The 25311-nt window shown below is 38.6% G+C and overlaps 2 protein-coding genes across 7 annotated transcripts in view; one reads left to right on the top strand and one right to left on the bottom strand.

Moving 5' to 3' along the window:
* Positions 1–25311, top strand: part of ACAD11 (acyl-CoA dehydrogenase family member 11) — a 66149-nt gene that overhangs the window by 39191 nt on the left and 1647 nt on the right. For both annotated transcript variants that reach the window (XM_014450818.2, XM_006083703.3), the window contains 5 exons: positions 15292–15358; positions 15940–16025; positions 18314–18385; positions 19244–19398; positions 23918–24034. In XM_014450818.2, coding sequence (XP_014306304.1) covers positions 15292–15358; positions 15940–16025; positions 18314–18385; positions 19244–19398; positions 23918–24034 — 497 coding nt within the window. The remainder of the gene's footprint in view (positions 1–15291; positions 15359–15939; positions 16026–18313; positions 18386–19243; positions 19399–23917; positions 24035–25311) is intronic.
* On the bottom strand, positions 710–25268 carry ACKR4 (atypical chemokine receptor 4). Of its 5 annotated transcripts, none has more exons than XM_014450827.2 (3): positions 6282–6413; positions 4391–4460; positions 710–2567 (listed from the first exon to the last, which is right to left on the bottom strand). In XM_014450827.2, exon 3 carries the CDS (start codon positions 2556–2558, stop codon positions 1506–1508), a length of 1053 nt encoding a protein of 350 aa, XP_014306313.1. In that variant the 5' UTR covers positions 2559–2567; positions 4391–4460; positions 6282–6413; the 3' UTR covers positions 710–1505. The 5 variants fall into 5 exon arrangements, with proteins under 5 accessions (XP_014306313.1, XP_023605297.1, XP_023605298.1 ...); XM_023749529.1 differs by lacking the exons at positions 4391–4460; positions 6282–6413 and adding exons at positions 3487–3591; positions 4048–4241; XM_023749530.1 differs by lacking the exons at positions 4391–4460; positions 6282–6413 and adding an exon at positions 25111–25268.

The following is a 25311-nucleotide window of genomic DNA, read 5'->3' as shown; positions in this document are numbered from 1 at the left end:
TGAGTGTTCAGATTGACCCTTTGTGCTCAATGCTGTGCTAAAAGAATTTGAACATAGTTATTGGTTTTCTGATCACAGTTCTTTAAATTCTGCCTTAGCGTTTTCAAATTTAGAAATAGTTGATAAAAAGAAAAGTAAATTTAAAATAACACTCAATTAGGTGATGCTTATTTTAAGCGCAGAAAGCATCTTTTTCTTTTATAGTTTGTGAAAAATAACATTCATATTAGTGCACAATATTTTTTACCATTGTAATTTCTACCAAAATTAAATTTTAATAAGGACATGTCACATGGACTATAATCCTATCCTAATATATAAAAAGCCAGGGGCCATCACGACCAAAACAACCAGACAGAGACTGAACAGGCTGCGTGGGGCGACCAGGCTGGCGGGGAGGGTAGGGGGTGGACAGTTAGGGACAACCAGGCTGGCAGGCAGAGGCAGTTAGAGGTGATCAGGCTGGCAGGGCGGGCAGTTAGGAGCGATCAGGCAGGCAGGCAGGTGAGCAGTTAGGAGCCAGCAGTCCCAGATTGTGAGAAGGATGTCCACTGCCGGTTTAGGCCTGATCCTGGCAGTCGGACATCCCCCGAAGGGACCTGGATTGGCGAGGTTGCAGGCTGGGCTGAGGGGACCCCCCACTCCATGCACGAATTTCATGCACCAGGCCTGTAGTAATTTATAGATAATTGTTTTTAAAGACAAAGTATACATTATTAAAAATAATTTATTGTGGTACATATTTTTCATTGCTTAAAAATGCAAGTGTTTAAGTAAAAAATAAGAATCTTTACACATAGAAAAATACATTGTTAATCAACTCTCAGTAATAGACTCACATAAATGGATGAACCCTTTAAAAAGTTATAAAAATAACTGATTATAATAATCAGGTATGATTGTCTGAGGATCACTTCTAATGTATACATGATAAATCTAACGTAGGTCTAACGGGATAACCAGTTTATTACTAAAGAAAGGTGACATATGGAAGCAAATTATGTGTTTAGAAACTTACCAAGAATGTATTAAAAGGGCCAGAAATGCTTTTTAAGTATTTTTTGTTGTTGTTGATGGTTATTATGAAATCACTTACAAATTAAGAAAGAGGAAAAGAGGGATAGATTATATATATTTTGCTGTAAGTATTAAAGTTATGCAGGGAAATCATTCTTATATGATTTAAAATAATTATAAATGCCCCTTAATATAAGCCTCTTTATTAATGTTTTAGATGGTCTAACATAGCAAAATGTTTTTATTACTTATGCCTGTTATTACTATTTTCCAATATTGTTCATTTTAATTTTCTTGTTTTATGCATTGATTATTATGTTTCCTCTTCTTGGTTTCTACCCTCCCCCCTTCTTCACCCCAACCTCTTCTTGGTAATAAGTTCCCACCACAGTGTCTTGAGATTTGAATTTCAGAATAATGCAGATGTTTTAGCTGAGGGCAAAGCATCACTCATCTGTATCGAAGCAAGACACAGAGCAGTTTTACATTTAAATGCTGAATGTACTGGTTGGCTCTGTAGGGACTTCAGAATCAAAAGGAACCTCCTCCACATTTTGTCTTTGTCTTCTCCAGGTCCCATATTTCTTGGCCACTTTCATGACGTAGTTTTTAAAAGAGGATCCCATGAAAACGTACAGGACTGGGTTGAGGCAGCTGTGAAAGAGGGCGATGCTCTCTGTGATCTGGATGGCGACATCCATGCGTTTGCTCATGTCGCAGTTGGTGATCAGGGAGTAGATGATGTCTATGGCCTGGCAGAACTTGACAATGTTATAAGGCAGCTGAGTGGCAATGAAAACTATAACCACTGCGAGCAGAACTCTGAGGGGTCGAGATTTTTTAATGTTCGGCATCTTGATGAGTGTCCTTGCCGTGATAAAGTAGCACACTCCCATGATAAGAAAGGGTATCACAAATCCGATGCAGATTTCCAGCATTTGAATCCATGCTTTCAGGGATGTTTTTAGGTGGTATGGAAAGATGGGAACGCACCTAGCCTTGTGATTTACAGTATAAAAAACCAGCTGAGGTATGCTCAGCAAGATGGCAGCCATCCAGACACAGACACAGATGAGCCAGCATGGTTTGCCCACTCCTGAGTGACTCGGGGCTTTAGTTACTGCCCAACATCTGTCTAGGCTGATACAAGCCAAAAACTGCATTCCAGAGACAAAGTTGACTGTGTACAAGGCCGAAGTGACCTTGCACATGATTATCCCTAAAACCCACCCATGAACTGCATTAACTGCCCAAAAAGGCAGAGTGAATAGGAGGAGTAAATCTGCCACTGCCAAATTCAGGATGTACACATCTGTTTTGGTCCTCTGCTTCTTGTAATAGGCATAAATCGCCACTACTGTGGAGTTGCCTGCAACTCCAATGATGAAAGCTATTGTGAAGAAGGCAGGCAGGAAAACCTTTGCAAAATTTCTGACCTCCTCTTTTACACAGACCACTTCATACTGACTGTAGTCATGAGTGCCATTTATTTCACTTTCCTCATAATAGTAATCTGTCGATTCATTGTGCTCCAAAGCCATGGCTGCAATCTAAATGGCAAAAAAGAATACAGGATATTCATTTTAATGTTGCTTGCAAGGAAACTTTTTTTAAACTAGTATATACTTTGTTCTCTTACTAAAGGAGAGAAGAGATAACATATATGAGCCTGAATCTACCCTTCTTTGAAATCCTTTAATGGAAGCCACATTGGAGTATATCCCCAAGACTAGTTTTCATCCACAGGCACACCCCATGCTGCAGCACATGTACTCATTCTGCTTCTTTATCTCATGGACTATTTCCTGCCCTTCCTTGGAAGGCCAATTCCTGCTCATTTAACTTGGATGTTACCTCCCCAGAAGACTTTCCTGATCCAGAAGCTATATAGACATATCTCTCAAAAAACTGACCCCATCCTATGGAAAAGATGCGCCTCCCAACTACATTTTCCCTCTATGTCCTAAGTTCCCTATGATGGTAATTAATACCTTATAGAGTGTGTGGCACACACTAGTTGCTCAGTAAATATCTGTCAAATACATGTTTTACCAGCAGATATAAAGCTGTTATTCTCCTGCCTCACCACTGTTATTTTACTATTTTGGCTGTTAATACCCAGCAATAGTAAGATAAACTTACACAGAATTCACAAGCTTTAAAATGTATTTAATAATGTCTTTCAATGTTTTTATCAGAGTGCTGAGTTTTGTTTTGCTCTTTTCTTCCCTATCTGTCTCTCTTTGGTTAGTTTTGTCCTTGAAAGAATCCAAAATATTCTTATAGAATCATGAATGAAAACCTTACTTTCAGAACAGTGTGATAACTTTTGGTACATTTTCAAAAGAATGTTCTTATACTTGCTACCTTTTGGGGGTGAGTAAAGCAAAGTAAAGAAGGCCCCCTGAGGACAGCTACCACATAAAAGAACTACTTTTAACAACTTAAAATGACTACTTTTATCCTTACTGTTTTTGAAAAGTTCCAATCTGGAAGATTACCCTAGTTTTCATTAATTATTAACACAATGTGAACTTTGTTATTTCCTTCTCTTTTATCACAGAAATCTTGAACCTGATAAGGAACAATGTGGTCAAATAATATAAGATATTAAGGAAAGTTATTTTAAAATAAGAATTAACCTTATTAAAAATGTGCATAAATAGGAGTAGGAATGAAAATTATTTCCAGAAACGATCCTCTGGCAATAGCATAGAAACATATTTAGATAGCTCTGTAATTATTACAGGAACAAAAAAATTAGTGTTTGTAAAACAAAGCAAAAATAATGGCATAGCAAAACCTGTTTCTCATTAATAAAATTTCATAGACAATAATGGCATTAAAATAATACATATTTTCTTCTTGCTATATTTAAATTTAAAAAATATAACTTTTCAAATAGCTTCTTTGCACATAAATGTTTAGACTTTTATGCATCAACACTCCTTCTCCATAAGTAAATATAAAACATTTTTGAGCTTTCAAAAAAAATCATATCCAAGTCAGAATGAGAAGAGAAAAACCAACCTGTTTCTGTGTGCAGAAAGAGAGCAGCAGTCTTGAGTGCAGTGCGGAGTGAAATCAAATGACCTTGCTAACTGGGGCTACTTTTGTTTTCACTTTATACCCCGCCTTTATCTTGCATCCAAGAGGGCTTTCCTGAAATTTAACCTCCTGAGCACTTGATCTTTATTTCATGTACAACCATCCCGTGAAACCAAATCCAAGTTCTTAAGTGTCCTCCGACACAAACCTGGAAGAATTTCAGCTTGTTTCAACAACTACAGACCTTTCAAAGTTTCCACTTAGCTGAAGGCAACCAGAAAGTGCCTGTGGTTTAGGAACTGGCTGCCAAGTCAAAAGAACTCACCCAGGAGCATCCAGGCAGCTAAGGAGCACTGTGGGTAGCATCAGGGAAATGCTCTCTAAAGCTATCTTGTCTAGGAAAGAAAACAGAAATTATTTTTCACCCAGAAAATTATCTTTTTGAAGACTAAATTAGAAGTAATTGTTAGGCATATCTAGGAGTTAATATTTTTGTGCCGCATTAGTATTTTCCTTAAGCTCTGAGACTCGTCTTTTCTTCACTGTTCCTCTGTCCTTGATCCCAAAGTATGCCTTTCCCCATGACCTTAAATTCTTCTGCCTTCTTATAACCTTTTTCTTCAAACACCGGCATCCCCTCCTATGTCTTAGTCAGTTGTTTATTTTTCTGATTCCAAACAAATGAAAATTAGAGAAAGAAATGTATGCAGATTTAGCCTTTGTGGTTTATTCCAAGTTGACTCTCCTCATATTTACATAACAGTTCTCTTGTTTATTACATATTCATGCAAGGCTAGGCTTAGTCTCCACCTGCAGAAGTTATTTCAGACCCATGTCATTTTTTCTCCAAGCAACTCAATTCACAGAAAATAGGGTCTGGGTCATGGGGCCTTTGTCTTCCTTCCCCTCACCACAGTACACATGTGAGGGTACAGCCGGATTTTTCTCTTTGTTCTCCACCCGTCTTTGAGGAAGAGTCACTTGCAGGCAGCTAAATGAGTACTCTAGGGAAAAGATTGCCTGGATTGGTGGTGTTTGTCATCTTTCAGTGCAAATGCTTCTACAGTGGCCAATTTTAAGCCACCAATGTGAAGCCACTGAAAGCAAAATTGCTAAGAGGCTGGCAGAATGGGCTCTCCTGAGCGGGCTCTAGCACACTCCTCCCAAAGAAGGCACCTCTTCTGCTTACCAACCCGGTCCTTACTCCAGCCTCCTGCTGCCTTCTGAAGGACACTGCTCTTAATGTCCTCCCTACCCCTGCTCTCTCTAGACTCTCTGGTCTTTCTCCTCTCTTAACTCTTGTTCTTCACCTGATATATATGAGGGCAGGAGGAAATAATGAGCAACTTTCCTCTAAATTCTTAGAGTGGCCTACAAAATCCCTCCATCCCTCATTGCCTCTCTGACCTTATTTCATAGGACTTGCCCCTTTGCCTGTTTGTTCTGCCACACCCACCTCCTCACTGTTTTTGAATGTACCAAGCACATGTCCTACCTAGGGCTTCTCCTATTTAGGATTCTCCTGTCTGCTGGAATGTGCTTCTTCCCTCACCTACTTCAAGTCTTTGTCCAGTCACCCCCTTCTGAGACAGTCCCTTACTTCCCTATTTAAAATGCACCCCTACCTATACTCTAGTCCACTTTCCATGTGCTAATGTACCATATCAGTTGTCTATTGCCTCTTGCCCTGTATTAGAATATAAACTCCATCAGAGCAGCTACTTTTGTTTGCTTCTGCACTGATATATCCCAAGTGCCTGGGATAGTGTCTGGCACATAGTAAGTCCTCAGCATTTTTATTTAATAAATAATCCTACTTTTCCTTCTGATTATTACCCCGTTTTGCTTGCCCTGATGCTGTACTTCATTTAAAATTTTTTTTCAATTAGAGTTGACATGCAATATTATATTAGTTTCATGTGTACAGCATAGTGGTTAGACATTTATATAACTTGGAGGTGATCCCCCGGTAAGTCTAGTATCCACCAGACACTACACATAGTTATTACAGTATTATTGACTGAGGAAGGGCTCAACAAAGGAACAACAGTGCCTGCCCATACCTCAGACCTAGAGAGTGCTGCCCCTCCAGCCCTCACCCTGAAGCTAGACAATCCAGTTCCTCCCTGTGTGTCCCTTTGCTGGAGCTTAGGGCGAGTGTTTATGAGTCTGTGCTCATGCCCTTTAAGAGGGTCAAAAGCAGCCCTTGGTCTCACCTCCATTCAGGTCCCTGCTATTTTCACAGCCAGGTGTTGTGGGGACTCCTCTTCCTGGCACTGGTGCTCCAGGTTTGGCAGCCCACTGTGGGGCCCAGATCCCTGGCTCCTCAGGGGTGAACCCTGCTGTTGAGATACAGTTCCTCATTCTTAACCTCCACACCTGGGTGTGGGACGGCCCATTTTGTGTCTCCACCCCTCCTACCAGTCTTGACCTGGCTTCTTATATCCTTAGTTACAGGAATTCTGTTCAGCTAATCTTCAGTTGGTTCTCAAGGGTGGTGGTTCTATAATTTAGCTGTAATTTTTATGTAGTTGTTGGAGCAGGCGAGCACAGTGTTTACCGACTCCACCATCTTGACCGGAAGTCAATGTTATACTTCTTTAATGACTAGTCTATAATTGCAGCCTCCATACTTAGCAATTGCATAATGTATTTAATTCATCTAGATGACATGTGTATATAATACTGATCTGTGGGCTTTTGATTTTGCTATTACTTTTATCTAGACTACTCCTTCCACTTCACTATAGTTCCCTAACTCCTATTAAGGGTTCAGATTCAGGTCTGACCTTAACATTACTTAATCCAGGAAGCCTTTCTTAACCCTTCTAGGTTAGTTCAGATATACATTCTCTACTCCAATAGTACTGTTCAGGAATTGTTAGTACTTATTAAAATATTCTCTCTTCCATAGCAATCTTGTATCCTGCTATATCTTCACATTTAGCTGTGTGCCTTATTCATAATACCAGCTTACTGAATATTAAATACATGAATGAATCAGTGAATCAGTGTTTAAGTAATTTACTGTCCACAACCTACAAGTTTAGCAATGGATCTGGAATTTTGGATCCACATCTTCAGTCTCAGATTAATTCTATTTTATCATACTATTTCTTATATATCTTAGTTATTTTTTGTCGATTACCACAATTTGCCTTACCATTTCAACTATGATAGGACTTTTAGAATGTTTCTAATATTTTGCTTTTACAAATGATGTTACAGAGAACATATTTGTAGATGTTGTGAGAAACTGAACTTAATCTAATCTTACTGCGAAGTATTGAAGAATGAGACTCTGTAACTATCCTTTTTTTCTTTACACAAAAGATAGCACTCTTCTATCCTACTGTAGAACAATCCCAGAAAGTTAATTGCATAGAAAGCTTCCTCGTTCTTTTTGGAAGGGTTCCATTATATGGACATTCCACAGTATATTTAAATAGTCTCCTACTGATGGATACTGGTTTATGCCCAATTCTTTGCAAATACAAACAATACTACTGCAATGAATGATCTGATGCATCAGTCACTTTGTTCAGGAATAGCTTTCTGTAGGCTAAACCCAGAATTTAATTGATGAATCAAACACTAAATGAATCTGTAATTTTGATGGATGTTGCCAAATTATACTCTAAACGGTTGGTATTATTTTGTATTCCCACCAATCATGTATGGAAGTGTCTATTTCCCTGTAACCTTGATAAGAGAATGTTTTACTTGACTACCACTTTGCTTCTTTCTAAATGACTTCTAACGGTTTAGAACTCCCCTCTCCTGTGCCCTTGCCAGCCATGTGTAAAATATTTCCCAAAAATTGGTGGGGGTTTTTGCTTTTTAATTTTGTTTTTTAATGTATATTAATTTATATAGACAAGCCAATTTATCTTTTTCTTTGATTTCATTTATCATTTTTAAGGTTTAAAATTTCTTTTCCATCCAGAATTTCTTTAAAAATTATTTTTTCTTCTAGTTTCTTTTGGCTTATTAAAATTCTTTTAAATTTTTTCAATTCTGCTCTATTTAGAATTGATTTTTAGCCTATGGTATTCTGTAACTACAACAGCAATAGTAGCAGCAGCACAGAACATTTATTAAATACTTAATTAGATATAAACCTTCCATGATGTATAGTAAGTGAATTTCAAAGAGTGCTTCCCGCATTAACAATCACACATACTTTTAGAGAACACATAAGATTGCTTTTTCAAAAAACTATATGATTGTATGATAAACATTATTTTTAACAAGTGGGAATTTCATTGTAAATGGTACTTAAATCATAATGGTTTTTTACTCCAATTTGGATTAAAGTATTAGTTTTAAAGCTACGACCAAATGAAGTTTAAGTATTTCACCTCAGAAATTCAATGTTAGTAGAAGAAATAGCTTTGAGACTTTGCAGATGGCTACCTGTCCTCTATATTATATAACTGTTTACATCACTTTATTTTTTAAAAAAATAATGTTTTTATTGATTTTTAGAGAGATAGGGACAGGGATAGAGAGATAGAAACATCGATGAGAGAGAAACATCATAGATCCCCATTGGGAATTGAGCTGCAATCTGGGCATGTGCCCTGACTGGGAATTGAACCATGACCTCCTGGTTCATAGGTCAACACTCAACCACTGAGCCACACCAGCCGGGCACTTTCTTTATTGTTACAGACCACATCCATACCCGGCGGTCAGGTTTCTTCCCCACCTGTCATCTTTCATTGTGTTAGGGAATGACTTCGTTTAATAACCATGTGGTTTTTAAGAGTCTAAGAAATTGAAATTCATCAGCAAATATCAGGGAGATGTCATTTTTCAGCCTGACTTAATTCTGGCACTTGAACAGTCTTGAAATACCACAGTTTGGATTAAAAACAAAAATATTTTATCAATGCCATCTATTTTCATTCATGAAGGTGTATGACAGCAGATATATTTAAATGTTTCTGGTCTACTCAGATTTCTTCTAATATATTTCAATTTTGACATCTGGAATCCTGTTCATTAACTAAAATAATATAAAAGAGCAAAACTCTCTTTAGAAGAAGGACATTTTAACTGCTATACTTTCCAAATTCTGCGTGTAGAATTTGATGAGATGATATATTTATGAGGGGTTTTTCTATTTTATGAAACATCAAGGTTAAAAAAAAATATTTCAAAATTTACAACCTATGCATTCACCCTTACATCCTTGCTTAATGACCCCCAAAGAAGAGCCAATTCAGAGGTTTTATTTTTAAAATCTGAATTGCTTTAGATTAGGGAGAATCAAAGAATTACTTACCTCTTTTGTTGTTAATCCTCACCCAACGATAATTTTTTCCATTGATTTTTTTTTAGAGTGGAGGGAGAGAGTGAGAGAGAGAAACATGGATGTGAGAGAGACACATCGATAGGTTGCCTCCTGCACATGCCCAAGTACTATGTGCTCTTGACCAGGAACTGAACTCAAGACCCTTTAGTGCACAGGCTGATGCTCTAACCACTGAGCAAAGCCAGCCAGGGTATGCTTACCATATATATATCTATATATATCTATATCTATATCTATGTATATATATATATATATATATATACACACACACACACACACACACACACACACACACACACACACATACTAGAGGCCCGGTGCAGGGAATGGGCCTAAGCCGCAGTTGGACAGCCTTAGTGCTGCCATGGAGGCAGGCCCTTGTGCTCGCCAGCCTTCAGCTGGCTTGTACCTGAGTGGTGCTCCCCCTCTGGGAGCACACTCACCACCAGGGGGAAGCTCCTGCATTGAACGTCAGCCCCCTGGTGGTCAGTGTGCATCATAGCTACCGGCTGTTCCACCATTCGGTAGATTTGCATATTACCCGTTTTTTATATAGGACTAGAGGCCTGGTGCACAAATTCGTTTCTTTTTAATTTTTAATTATTTTTGTTGTTAATCCTCATGTGAGGATATTTTCCCATTGATTTTTAAGGAGAGTAGAAGAGAGAGGGAAAGACAGAGAAACATCAATGTGAGAGAAACATATCAATTGGTTGCCTCCTGCAGGAGCCCCAATCAGGGTCTGGGCCCTAGGAGGACCCTGCAACTGAGGTACGTGCCCTTGACTGGAATCAAACCCAGGATCTTTGGTCCACAGGCCAAGGCTTTATCCACTGAGCCAAACCAGCTAGGGCACTTTTATTGATTTTTAGAGAGAGAGGAAGGGAGAGGGATAGAGAGATAAAAACATCAATGAGAGAGAAACATCATTTATCAGCTGCCCCCTGCTTACCTGCTACTGGGGATCAAGCCCACAACCCAGGCATGTGCCCTGACTGGGAATTGAACCAGTGACCTCTTGGTTCCTTGGTCAACACTGAGCCACACTGCCCAGGCTACTTTATTTTTTAGTTTCTTCAAAATTTACCAGATATCTGAAATTTATTAGGCACTTACATAAAGCTATAGCAACAATTTTTTAAAATTTTTTTATTGATTAAGTTATTACATATGTGTCCTTATCCCCACATTACCCCCCATCTCACCCACTAATGCACAACAATTTTTTTTATGACAGAAAGAGCAAGGCAAGAAATGCTATTGGGAAATATTAGAGAAAACTATATATATTCTGAGTATTAGGAAAATGGGGCTTTCGACTCTGGTTTAAGGGAGTTAGAAGATTTTACTTTTGAAGGATGTAGCTTCTGGCTGTCTAGATTAAGATCCATGAAACCTTAAAAGATTTATCCAAAATGTTCTTGATTACCAAGATAGAAATTGAAAAAGACAAGATCTCTACCAAAAATGAACCCCAAGTCATACCATTATGTCCTAATCTGTTTACAGTGTGGTATTTAATGGCCAACTTAATATTGTTTTTTAAAAATGTCCTGTGCTGAGTCAGTTAAAAATCTTCTCCTTTATTTCCTAGTCACGATTTGAATTACATGTATGAACATATGATTGCATGTTCTGCCAACTCTGGGGAGCAGTCGTGGGATTCAAGATTACTCCACTCCCAGCCCGTGAGTGAATAGTCATCAGTTTTAGTCATGCTACCTTCTTCCCCTTTGTTCCCTTTCCTGGATGAAAGTTTTTTTTAGTGGGTTTAAAAAATCAGTTGAAGTGTTTAATAAGGCAGAGTGTGCATGAAGGATTTCTGGAGTTGTGTATTATCACATGGAAGAAGTGAGGAAATGCCCCACCCTGCGCAGGAAATGGGTCCTCCAGGGCCATGTTAGATGTTCTAATTAAGAGGAGATTAGGAAAGAGAGAAAAGAACATACTGCAGTTTACTCAGCAAGTTTCTGTCTCCTTCTCCTAATTGGGATCTACAGATTTGTTTACAAGATGGTAGGCTAGTGATTAAACTTACTATTATTATTAAGTTAGAAGTGGTAACGAATCAGAATCTAGCTAAGAGCATACGCTTCCATCCCTCCACACCCCAATAGCCTACCCCAGAGAAAATTCTTCTAAAGTTTCTGGTTTTAGTTCTTTGGTTTCTGCTATAATTTTAAGTAAAATGTTTTTTTCCCTCTCTCTCCCACTTTATTCATTTTATTCATTGACTCTCCAATGTGAATCCTGACAATTTCACTCATTTGTATTATAACTCTCTGCCCTTTCCATATATATATATATCATTGTTTCAAATTTTTTGTTACTTTTTAAACGTTAAATGATCTCTAAATCTTTAACATGAGGCTGAGTGCACTGACCCCTTTCTCTACCTTTATCCCTTCCTTCCATACTGTACCTGGTATCAGCCACAGCTGCTACTTTTACATCGTCAGGAGAAATAGCATTTATGTTCTTTCTTGCAACCACAGTCATAGGTGACCATAGGATGACTCTAAACTTTGAAACCAACAGATAGCACTTGCCTCATAGGACTATGTTAATATAGGGTGCCCCCCAAAATATATACACACTTTGAATGATTATAAAGTCGGTGATTATTAGCATACAGTTCATTTTCAAAATTTAAAAGAATCTATAGAAATGATTAATTTTTTTGTCAATATCTGTTTTCAAATTGATGACAGTTCTAGGCACTGCTGATAACGCAAAGCAATGGAATCACAACCATCAAGAATCATTTTGTTTGGTATTTGTGTGCCCTTGATTCATCAACTATTGCCAGTTTTGTACCCTTAACTTTAACTTCTATGTATCCCCATAAAAAAGTCTAGTGGATAAATTTTCTCTTTTCAAAGCTTAGTCTGTCTTCATGCATTATTTCAAATCGGTTAAACCTTAAAATGAGTGAAAATTGAGTTATCAGCTGTTAAAGTGTATACACATTATTTTTGGATACCCTAATTATAAAGGCAGTGCTTGTATTTAACTGCATTTTCAAACTTCCAGTAGCATTTTAGGACAAATTTTCTTTGTTCAAAGTTTAATCTGGCTGAAAAGAAGGGAACATCAGTTGAGTGATATCAACAGTTAAAGTGTGTGTTCATGTTTTGGGACACCCTGTATTGTTCAGTGCCTGTCCAAGTAGTCTGATAGGTTGCGTGTCCTTCTCTGAGGCAATGTAATATCACCTTCTAAGGAGCATCAAGGTCAATTAGAATAGCTTTCCTTACACTTTATATTAAGTTCATGCCATATTGCAATTAGTTTTCTTTTGAATCATAGTTCACTTGTATATTTAAAAAGTATTTTTGAGTTTCTCATTGCCATTTTTCTTGCACTGCATTATTTGCTTTTATCATATCTCCTCCCCCTTACACATAAACACAAACGTCTAAGCCAAGCATGTCAAACTTAAAGGCTAACACAGGCCAAATAAACGAGGCATGCGGCCCATAAGCCGAGAGTTTGACATGCTTGCTCTAACTCAGTGGTCAGCAAACTGCGGCCCCTCGAGTGTGGCTCTTCCACAAAATACCACATGCGGGCGTGCACGTACAGTGCGATTGAAACTTCGTGGCCGCACTCAAGGGCCACACTCATGAGCCGCAGTTTGCCGATCACTGCTCTAACTATTCCTGTAATTCATTCTTTTCTGGAGATCTCTCTCTCTGAGTCTTTAGTCTGATGCAAGTGTAATCCTCATTACTTTGTAGGCGACTTGTGTTTCTCTCTTTGAAACCATTTAGGATTTCCCCTTTATTTTTGAAGCTCTGAAGGGTCACGAGCACATATCTGAAGATTCTTCTTTGCCAGTCAGTGGTCCTTTAAATCTGATTTTTCAGTTTTACAAGTTTCTTTGATAAATTCTTCCCTTTAGTTTTCTCTTTATTGGACTATTTTCTCTTTATTGGACCCCTTGTATTCTGATGTTGGACTTTGTTTTTGCTCTAAGTATCTGTATCTTTGCCCTCCTATTTTTAGTCTCTGACTTTTTCCTTTGCTTATGGAAATTTTCGTGATTTGATCTTTAGCGCTTCTATCAAACTTTGTTTTAGCGATCATAGCTCAGTCTCTTAAGAGGTTTTATTTTCCTGCTCTCTGGTTGTTCCTGTCGCATAGCATCCTTTCCTGGTTTTGTAGCTACAATGCATTTGGACCTCTCAGATTACATTAACTAGAAGTCTTTGTTTGAGTTAGCTCCATTTTGTTTTGATTAGGTTCTCTCTGTTGTTTTATTTTGTTCCTCTAAGGTCCATTTGGTTTATTCTGGACAGTTATTCTCTTTAATGCTCTGACTCTCTTCACATACTACAAATCCTTGTCTTTCTGTTCATACTTAAGAGAAAAGAAAGAGTAGCTGGTGGAGGTTTTCTTTGTTATTAACCCTGAGCTCTTCCTGAGGAGGAATTCTGCAAGGAACTTGGTGAACAGGGCTGGGCCTCACTCTAGTCAGCTGATAGGAAGCTAGCATTCAAGTCTCAGAGCGACAGGTTTTCGTAACACACTGTATACTTTCTCCTTAGGCTGTTAGATACCTGCCCGCAACACATTTGCCCACTTACAAATCTTGGATTAATTTCCCTTTTGTGACCTCACTTCTCAGTCATACGTTCTGACTCTGGGGCCGGAACCTCCCCCTTTGCAATTTCTTGTATCATTTTCTAGACTCTTGACTTCTCTGCCCATTTCATTGGTCAACTCGCCTCCTTCTGTTTCCCAGACATTTATTGAACTCTTTCATCTGTTGGTGACCACCAACACCACCAATCCTATACCTCACCTTCTATATCCCTTTTCTATTATGATTTTACCTTCATTGTACTCATATTTTTATATCAATGGGATCTTAGGCACAATGGGAGACAAACATTTCTGCCATCTTGACTCTCTATAGGTTGGTTTTAGAAAAGCTATCATTTCAGTTTCTATTCTGAACTCTAGCAAATTCTTGATTGTTTCCATTGTCTAGTTTTCTCTGATTAGTATCTCCTCGATAGACTGAAAATATTACAAGAGCTATAGTTGTGCATTCTGTTTCATTTATTTTTTTCTATAGAGCCAGAGATTCAACTGTATGGAATTTCAAAATTCCAAATGCAAGTGCTAGGTTTTAAAGTAGACCCATTCAAAACAAATAAAAATAGGTTCCTTTATAGAATTGCCCCAGACCTCTGAACTGTAATAAAATAAAAATTTGCATTAAAATGAGAAGCTACATTTCAAATTTCTAACCCTTACATACATACAAACAGAGGCTTACTGAAGGTGGAATCAGAGCCTCATACGTGTGGAGAGCTCCAAGCAGACCATTTTCAGCTGCTCCACAGTAAGGCTAGGGCCAAGGATGGAGTCTGGGATAGGTGCTGAGACCCTCACTCAAGTAGATTTCCCCTCGTCCAACTCTCTTGCAGGGGAAATGAGGTTGTTTTCTCAGCCACTGGTTGGGGAGTAAATTTAGAGCTTTAACATTTCCTTGTCCATGTGTCAGAAAACAAGAGATCTAAACAGGAGGAAATGCACTGGCAAGATTTCAGCCTTCCTGGCTGGCTGCAGTCTGACATGGTGTGAACGGGAGCGCTTGTCATCTTGTCTAAAGGGCTGCAGCTGTTTCGTGACTTGACTTCCGGGTACTTCTGTACAGATTTCATTGATGGAGTCCATTCTTGGCCTTGCCAAGTCATTTTTCTTGAGTTGACGTACAGTTTAGTACATAAGCACTTTTTTTTAAAATCAAGGATTTTTCCTATTTGTTTTGTTGTTGTTTTGTGTGTGTGTGTTTTGCCAGGGATAAACTTGAAAGGATTAGAACTTTTAGGATATAATGTCAGACTAAAAAAAATTTTTATGACGTATTCTGCTCATTTTCCCTTTGGTTTTAGGAGCTGGGAATCCAAAGTGCAAAATTGCAATTGTTATGGGAAGAACTAAAAATGCCACGACACCAAGGTAATAAAACAATTGTGATTGAAATCTATGTATGAATACAAGTCAGTCTTCCTCTCTATCCATATAATTTACTTAAAATGCACCATTTGGGTTCATAAATCATAATATAAAATATGACATTAAATGTCACACATTTGTATTTCACTATTTTTTGTTTAAAGATATATTTAGGACATATTTTAGGAAATGTTGCTGTACATTCTTCACTGTGGAAATTCCTGTATTAAAAGTGTTGCTACTTCCCAAAGCTTTTTGGGTCAGATTATAAAACAAAATTTTTCAGAACTGTCTGTAAGTAATTAAGTGATGTTTAGATCAAACTCTTGAAATGTTTAACACTGTATATCAGTTCCCATTGTTGAGCAATGAGAAGCCTCAATTAAATAACTTTTACTATTGTTCCAGATCCCAGCCTGCATCCGACTCTGCTGGATATATTATTTTTACACCCCATTCTAGACATCATTACTTATGTATTATATGATGGCAACAACAAAAATGACAATTGTAATTCCACCTAACATCTGTTTTATTTCTCCACTTAGCAGACTTCTCCTAACATCTCTTTTTGTTTTGATCAGACACAAACAACACAGCATGATTCTTGTTCCTATCAACACACCTGGAGTAGAAATCATAAGGCCTTTGTCAGTTTTTGGCTACATGGGTAAGTGCTCCATCAACATGGCTATGCTGGAAGACTGGAGTATGTAGTTAGACTGAAGGGAATAGATAGCATTTTAATGTAGGACATGTGTTCTTAGAAATCTTTTGGCCCTAACAACTGCCTTAATATAAATGCCAACAAATAAAGGGAGGTGGTGCATTTTGTTTACTTTTGGGAAAGGGCGTATTCAAGGAACAACTCTGACTGCCAGTGTTCTGTCATCCAGGAGAATGGACCAATGTAAAATATACCTAGAAAAATTAAATCTAGGCAATCCACAATAAAATTTATTTTTAGATTTCTTAATCATCCTATAAGAGCTGTAAGTAATGAGTTTTGACTGAATTGAATGCAAAACTTTTCCTCCCTTCTGTCCTTGCGTGGAATTTCTAAGGATACCCTTTTTAAAAATATATTTATATTGATTTCAGAGAGGAAGGGAGAGAGGAAGAGGGATAGAAATATCAATGATGAGAGAGAATCATTGACCAGCTGCCTCCTACACACCTCACACTGGGGATTGATCCCGCAACCTGGGCATGTGCCCTGACTGGGAATCGAACCGTGACCTCCTGGTTCACAGGATGACACTCAACCACTGAGCAACGCTGGCTGGGCAGCAAGGATACTTTTCTTACCTGCCACCCACATCAGGCTCATGTCCATTGTTTCCTTGCTGCTCAGGTCATTCACAGCAAGTATCTGAGTGCTGAACTGTTCTTAGTGCTTAGTGTACATTAGTGAAAACAAGAGACTGATCTCTCATCGAGCTTACATGCTTCAGGGAGGAGACAAGGATTAACTACAAACATGTAAATAAGTAAATTAGGTAGCATGGTGATTATACAGCAGGTGATAATGCTATGAAAAAGTTTATTGAACTTCTGGTTCTGTGGTGACACTGGCTTTCTCTTTGTTGTGGTGCAATGAAAATGTTCAAGTTTTGCCCTAGCTGGTTTGGCTCAGTGGATAGAGCATTGGCCTGTGGACTGAAGGGTCTCGGGTTCGATTCCAGTCGGGGCACATGCCCAGGTTGTGGGCTCGTTTCCTGGTGGGGGGCATGCAGGAGGCAGCCAATCAATGATTCTCATCATTGTTGTTTCTCTCTCTCCTTTCCTCTCTGAAATCTATAAAAATATATTTTTTAAAAAGTTCAAGTTTCAGAGAACATCTGACATGATCACCCTCAGGATGCAGCTGTAGAACGCACCCACAGATTAAGCCTTGGCAAGATGGGGATGAACAAGCTCACTGAAGCAAGTTGTGCATAGGAAGTTGGCTTGCAGACCAACAGCCTGAAAGACTCCCACAGTGGGTTCATAATATCGATTGGCTGCAAATACCCTCCATTGCAGAGCTACGTTAGAATTTTCAGTATGAGAAATCCACCAGCACTTCTCCAACTCCCCATGCCCAAGGCCAAAAGAAACAGTGTGGAGAAGATTGATTACTGACCTCGCTCTGACAGGAAAAGGGTGTGGGGTTAGCATGAGATTATCTCCAGAACTGGGCGGGGAGGAGCAGTGCTGTAAAGACAAGTGTGAATGTGTTCCCAGTTTCAGTGACATGCCAGCATTTTCAAGAGGTGACACATTGTGAACAAGCCTGCACTGGGGAAAACATTCCTAAAGGCCCAGCCTGCTTCATCTCCAATGCAGAGCCAGCTCTGTCCCTCTGAGCAGCCTCTTTGCATCTTTGGGCATTGGTTTCTACAATGATAAGAAGAAACTTAAATTACATTACTCACTTTCAATTTTTGAATTATTAGAATTATTTTTTTCCAAGCAAAATTTTCTTTGGAAGCCCATATATAAAAAAATTCAAAGCAGCAGCAATAATAAAATAGTCTGATTGGAGCTGTGGAGCCATCTTCCCCTTGATCGGCTGCAGCCTGCATGCCCCCTATTAGGGATCGAGTCCATAAACCAGGCATGCGCCCTGACCAGGAATGGAACTGTGACCTCCTGGTTCATAAGTTGGTGTTCAACCACTGGGCCATACTGGCCAGGCCCATCTTCCCTTTTAATAGCTCTACAACTTCAGAGAATGAGTTCAAAAGCCCTGGGTCTAATTTATTTTTTAAAAACTCTTCTAACTTGAACATTTGATGATTTTTCTGGGGTATAGGATGCTAGGGGCTGGCTCAGGGCTCAGATCTACCCAGGAATGTCTGACATATGAGGCTTTTAAATCCTACTGTCTAAGTAATTATACTTCAGATTAATTAGATGGTACTATTTTTTTGTTAACTCATTTTGCTCTTTAAAATTTTATTTTCTATTTGATAGATCATTTGCATGGAGGACATTTTGAGATCCATTTTAATCAAGTGCGAGTTCCTGCCAGCAATTTAATACTAGGTGAGAAAAGTTTGCAAAAATGATTCTACTGTACTGCGTATTAAAATATTTCCAGGTCTAAGTATGGAAAAGATATGAAGTCTGCCTTAATTTAGATACTTTCCCTCTTGCTCCATTTACAAGGGAAATTATTCCACTTTGTGGATTTTCTTACATGGAATAATGTTTTATTAAAGTGTTTGTGGTTTTATATCACATCAATTGAAAACATAGTTAAACAACATAGAATTCAGAGCCACATGCTTTTTCCTAAAACGTGATCTTCAGGCCTCTGCTTGTTTTAAGAAAACCTCAGTACTCTCTGAACTCAAATCTTACACGTTAGAAGCATAAATAACCTGAACACTGTGTGCGTGGGATGACTCCGCCCTCTAGTTTATGGGAATCCTGCCCCACCTTCAGAGAATCGACAATGGCACCTCTTCCAGGAAGGCTTTTGTGCTCCTCACCCCATCCACTCTGCAAGGCCCAGGCCTGCCAGGCCGAGGTTACAGTCTCTTCCTCCTTCGCCGCCTTTGTCCTCTGTATCCCGGATTCCTACCAGCCTTGTCTCCTCTTCTTGACTTAAACTCTAATGGCTAATCTTCCTCTGTAACCATTGTGGCACTAATAGCTTATGCATAGTAGGTACTCAAGAGGTAGTTCTTAAATTTGATCACAGGGTTTAATGATGGCGATTTAAAAACAGAGAAATCAAAAGTTCTGTAAATGTATAATGAACCTAATTACAGAACTGACTTTCTTTCCTACCAGAATGTCATTTATACTGAAGGGCAGCTCATCATTTTCTCAGGATTTGTGTAACTAACACACTGAATGGGCCGCAGCTACTTTCCTCTTTGTGTTTCTTTCTCACAGGTGAAGGAAGGGGATTTGAAATTGCTCAAGGCCGCCTTGGGCCTGGCAGAATCCACCACTGTATGCGAACTGTAGGTCTGGCAGAGCGAGCTCTGCAGATCATGTGCGAACGGGCAACACAAAGGGTGGCCTTTAAGAAGAAACTGCATTCGCATGTAAGGATAATTATTTACTATTTCAATTTGTCGGACAAATATATTTTAGGACATTGGTTTCCTTGTAAAGTACATTTTGAAATTAACCTTGAACCAAAACAGCATTTGGTCAGAGATTTCCTCTACATGAAACAAGGAGATTCTTTCCCCCAAAGTACATTTATATCTGTATTTAAATGTAGTCTGCTAAGAGAGGTTTCTCTTTGTGCAGATTAAATAACTCAAAAAGTGCTTCAGCACTCAGCACGGAGAGCATGGACAATCCTTCAGTTTTCTCAGATTCTCGCTCTCCAGAGAATCTGGGACTTTATACTGTCTATGGGCATGTGAGGGCTGTCATAGGAGGAGGGACTGCTTTGCTTTTGGCTTTCTGGAAGAATTAGTATAGATAAGTGTAAAGATAGAGGAAAACAGCCTAAAATTCAGTGACAGGAGAGAGATTTAAAAATGGAATGGATGCTTCAGGAGGAAGTGAGTTCCCTGTCACTGGGAAATGTAAGTAGAAATGGAACCAATAGTTGGTGGGATATTCATGATTTTTTAAAGTTCTCTCTATAAATGACGTACTACTGAGTCTATTGTTTACAAAGCACAATAAAAATTAGAGAACATGCCCTAACTGGTTTGGCTCAGTGGATAGAACGTCAGCCTGCGGACTGAAAGGTCCCAGGTTCGATTCCGGTCAAGGGCATGTACCTTAGTTGCGGGCACATTCCCAGTAGGAGGTGTGCAGGAGGCAGCTGATTGATGTTTCTCTCTCATCGATGTTTCTATCCCTCTCTCTTCCTCTCTGTAAAAAAATCAATAAAATATGTTTTAAAAAAATTAGAGAATATCACGAGAGAAGATATCATTTCAGACTTACTTGAAAAACTTTTTAAGGCAAGTGGGATATCCAAATCATCCCCAGAAAGCCCTTCTAACTTTTAAGAAGACAAAATTATCGTTAGATATTTAATACTTACAATTGCTGACATGTTAATATAGGTAAAACTTGTGATAAAAGTGTACTTGTGTTTGTTGGACAAATATATTTTAGGACATTGGTTTCCTTGTAAAGTACATTTGTGACCATCTTATGAAATGTTGCAATATATTTTTCACTTTAAATTTCTCTGTAGACTATGTTTGCTTTTTGTGAAATATTTTCAGCATATCTATATTTAGTCATAGCATTGTTCTTTTGAAAAAATACAGCCTGCTTTATGGAACACACGTAGGAATCATTCATGGGGAACCCCTTTAGTACTTGGCCGGGGCAAGGGTTCAGCAGAAGGTAGGAAGGTGTGAATTTGGGGGCCATGGATGCAACTCCGCACTGCTGCTGGAGTGGTAGCAACGAGCTGCTCAGGCATCAGCTATCATTTCTTACGCTTTCTCCTTCCAGGATTGCATCCAACCCCCTCGAGCAGGGTAAAGGGAGGACACAGAAAGGACACAGAAAGGTTGAGGGACAGCATCTTGAATACACATCATGAGAGATGTTTCAATATTGCACTAAAGGGAAATTTCCCTCCTGCTCTTTAAAATTAATGTATCAATTAGAACAAGCCTGGGCTTTTCCAAAGTTTGACTCCCTGGAAACTTCTTGCATTTGACAGGAAGAAAATGATCTGGCAGAAATCAAAGAGATGTGTAAGCATATCATCAACAAAAATTCGGGCCAGCTTTTTTTCTTTTCTTTTTTCTGATTTGTGAAAGTAACATTCCTTTTCCCTGAATTTGGAGACTCCTTCCAGGCGCTAAAGCTAGCAGTTCTACATCAAAGTTCTGTCTTAATAACTGATCTGGCAATTCCGTAGAGCACTCAGTTTCTACCCACTTAATGCTTGTCAGCAAATCCAGGGTCTGTAGATACCCAGCTGCACACTCTCCTTTGTGCTGAAGCTGGACAGCAAATGCCTCCAGGGTCTGTCCGTGAAGTTAGGATCCCGTTTCACACCATCAAAAAGGATTCTCACCACTGGTGGCTCATTTGAAGTTGTCAATTCAGAGTCTTGTTTCAACCTCTAGGGCAGAGCCATCTAATAGAAATATATTGTGTCACAAATGCAGTTTAAAATTTTCTAGTTGCTACACTTTTTTAAAGTATAAAATAGATGAAATTGATTTTAAGAATTCTACTTAACCTAATATATCTAACGTGTTATTTCTTTTTTTATTTTAAATCATTTATATTTTTAAATTACTGGTAACACAAAATATTGTATTAGTTTCAGGTGTACAACCCAGTGATTAGACAGGATATAACTTGTGATCATTTTGATAAATCTCATACCATCTGACACCATACAGATTATTGACTATATTCCCTATGCTGTACTTCACATCCCTGTGACTATTTTATAACTACCAATTTGTATTTTTTAATCCCTTCACCTTTTCCACCCATTCCCCCAACCTTCCTCGCATCTGGCCGTCATCAAAATATTCTCTGTATCTATGAGTCTTTCTATTCTTTTTTTTTTTTAATTTCCACATATAAGTGAAATCATATGGTAATTGTCTTTCTGTGTGACTTATTTCACTTAGCATAATACCCTCTAGGTCCATCATGTTGTCACAAATGGTAAGATTTCGTTCTTATTTTATGGCTAATATTCCATTGCATTTATGCACTGCATCTTATCCATTCGTCTACCGATGGACACTTAGATTGCTTTCATAACTTGGCTATTGTAAATAAAACTTTTAAAAATGAACACAGATGTGCATATATCTTAATTCGTTTTTTGGATTTGTTCAGATAAATACCCCAGAGGTAGGATTGCTGGGTCATGGCCATTTTATTTTTAATTATTTGAAAAACCTCCATAGTTTTCCATAGTGGCTGCACCAATTTGCAATCCAATCTACAGTGCACAAGAAGTCCCTTTTCTCACATCCTCACCAACACTTGTTTGTTGATTTATTGATAACCATTCTGACAGGCATAAGGTGATAGTTCATTTTGGTTTTGATTTGCATTTCCTTGATTAGTGATGTTGGGCATCTTTTTGTATGTCTATTGGTCATCTGTATGCCCTCTTTGGAGAAGTGTCTATTCAGGTCTTCTGCCCCTTTTATAATTGGATTGTTTTTTTATGTTGAGCTGAATGAGTTCTTTGTATAGTATGGATATTAACCCCTTAAGGGCTGTATCATTTGCAAATATCTTCTCCTACTCAGTAGGTTGTCTTTTTTTGTTTTGTTGGGCTCTTTTGTGGTACAAAAGCTTTCAGCAGTTGGATGTAGACCCATTTGTTTATTTTTGCCTTTGTCTTTGTCCCCAGGGGACATACCCAAAAAGTATTGCTAACATCAATATCAGAGTTTACTACCTGTGTTTTTTCTAGGGCCTTTATGATTTCAGGGCTTACACTTAAGTCTTTAATCCATTTGAGTTTATTTTTATATAGTTTAAGAAAGTGGTCTAATTTCACTTTCTTGTATCTGTCCAGTTTTCTCAACACCATTTATTGAAGAGACTGCCTTTACCCCATTGTATATTCTTGCCTCCTTTGTTGTAGATTGACCATATAGGCATGGATTTCTATCTGGGCTATTTATTCTGTTCCTTAATCTATATGTCTGTTTTTATGCCAATATTATGTTGTTTTGATTACTATAGCCTTGTAGTGTAGTTTGATATCAGGTAGCGTGATACCTCCAACTTTATTCTTCTTTCTCAAGATTCTTTGGCTATTTAGGGTCTTTTGTGGTTCTTATAAATCCTAGGATTGTTTGTTCTAGTTCTGTGAAAAATGTCACTAGTATTTTGATAGGGATTGCATTGAATCTGTAGATTGCTTTGGGTAGTATAGATATTTTAACAATATTAATTTTTCCAATTCATGAGCATGAAATAGCCTTCTATTTACTTGGCATTTCCAAGTTGCTGGCTTCTTCAGCCCCAAGTCTGAGATACATGAGGCAAAAAGAAAACACAGGGAAGTCACCACCAAGTTGTTCTTTTAGTCTGAAGTCCCTAGCAGGTCTGCCTTCTTCTCTCGGCCTTTCAGAGTCTTCTTAGGTTTGTTTATAGATAATGTTCCAGGTTTTTAGTTGTACTTTGCAAGAGAAACAGGGTCAAGTACATCTATTCCATTTTCCCAGTCTGTGTCGGTTCTCTATAACCCACAATGCAGAGCTCTCTGGGGAAAGCTGGACTGGAGAAGGGCCCTGGAGCTAAGGCTAAAGTGGAATCTCCTTCACTCTAGATCTGGGCCTTGGGCCCCACACAGCCAGGCATGTGTCCAAAGCATATAAATTTAACAACTTAGATGAATTAGACTAATTCCTCAAAAGCCACAACTGCCAAAATCGTGAAAGGTAAAATAGATAATCTGTATGGTTCTACAACTAATAAAGAAGCTGTATCAAATGAATAAACTCTATATATTCTGAAAAATATGTGGAGTAAGGCTTGGGAACAGTCTTTGGACTAGACTGGTGTTTTCACCAAACTATTACGGTGTATTACATGTGACATAAGATAGCAGCTTATCTCCTCCTTTTGCTGCCCTTGGCTCCCCTGCAGGAGGTTGTGGCTCACTGGATTGCTGAAAGCCGCATTGCCATTGAAGAGATCCGCTTGTTGACCCTGAAAGCCGCCCACACCATTGACACTCTGGGCAACACTGGCGCTATCAAGCAGGTGAGGCCCCTTGTACCACCATCTGTCAAGCCTGCTCTAGATTCTCCCTCCCACTGGGCATTGCAAGCTGTGTGGTGCCTTGATGGCATTCTGAAGCTTCCGTGTGATTTTGGTTTAAAGATTATAGATGTATGGCCCTTGCTTTAGGGAAGGATTTTCAGGATGCAAATATCGTCAGCATTCTTTTGTTTTGTTTTGTTGTTTGTTAATCCTCATCCAAGGATATTTTTCCATTAACTTTTAGAAAGAGTGGAAGGGAGGGGAAGAAATACCGATGTGAGAGAGACACATCAATTGGTTGCCTTCTGCATGTATCTAGACCAGTGGTTCTCAACCTGTGGGTTGCGACCCCTTTAGCGGTCGAACAACCCTTTCACAGAGATCGCCTAAGACCATCCTGCATATCAGATATTTACATTACGATTCATAACAGTAGCAACATTACAGTTATGAAGTAGCAACAAAAATAATTTTAGGTTGGGTCACAACATGAGGAACTGTATTTAAAGGGCCAGAAGTTTGAGAACCACTGAAAGGCTAGGGATCGAGCCTGCAACCGAGATACGTGTCCATGACCAGAATCCAACCCAGGATCCTTCAGTCTGCGGGTCATTGCTCTATCCATTCAGCCAAACTGACTAGGTTCTTCAGCATTCTTTACATACAGCAATAGGAAGTAGGAAATCCTAGATTTTATACTGGCTTGGCATTGTACACACTATGTCCCTTTCTGCTAGCTTTGTGGCCTTGGGCACAGTATCTAACCTTTCTGTCTATGCCATGGCCTAGGGTTCTGGTGAAGTGTGGCCAAAATGATATAAAATGTACAGCACTGTGTATATTTTTCATAAAACATCTTGACCCTTCCTTATTTCTGGCTTATATGAAATAAGAACATGATCACTTATTTCTAAAAGCCAATAAAGTTGCTAAGACAAACAGATAATTGAAAACTCTTAAAAAACGTTTTTTATGATCCCTAAGGTGATGAATGTAATTTATCAGCTGCCTGAAATTCTTTCCGAAACAAAGGCAAGGTATAAATAAATTAATAAAGTGTGACTTGGAAGAGATACCTCTTTTCAGAAGGTCGTATTGACTGAAATATGGCATGAGCTGCATTACAGTGGACTTCTCTGCTGGCGTTCATCGAAGATCCTGTTTTAGTGGTGAACGCCTGTGGAAAAGTTCCCTTGTTATTTCACAAAGAAAATACTCATCATATCAAATTCTGCCACATGGTGTATTGTCAAAGAAAAGGACATTCCTTTTGTGTC

Source organism: Myotis lucifugus, unplaced genomic scaffold (genome assembly GCF_000147115.1).
Source record: "Myotis lucifugus unplaced genomic scaffold, Myoluc2.0 scaffold_8, whole genome shotgun sequence".
Taxonomy (NCBI): Eukaryota; Metazoa; Chordata; class Mammalia; order Chiroptera; family Vespertilionidae; genus Myotis; species Myotis lucifugus.
The sequence above is the reverse complement of the archived record's forward strand: the minus strand, read 5'-3'. Positions and strand labels throughout refer to the sequence as shown.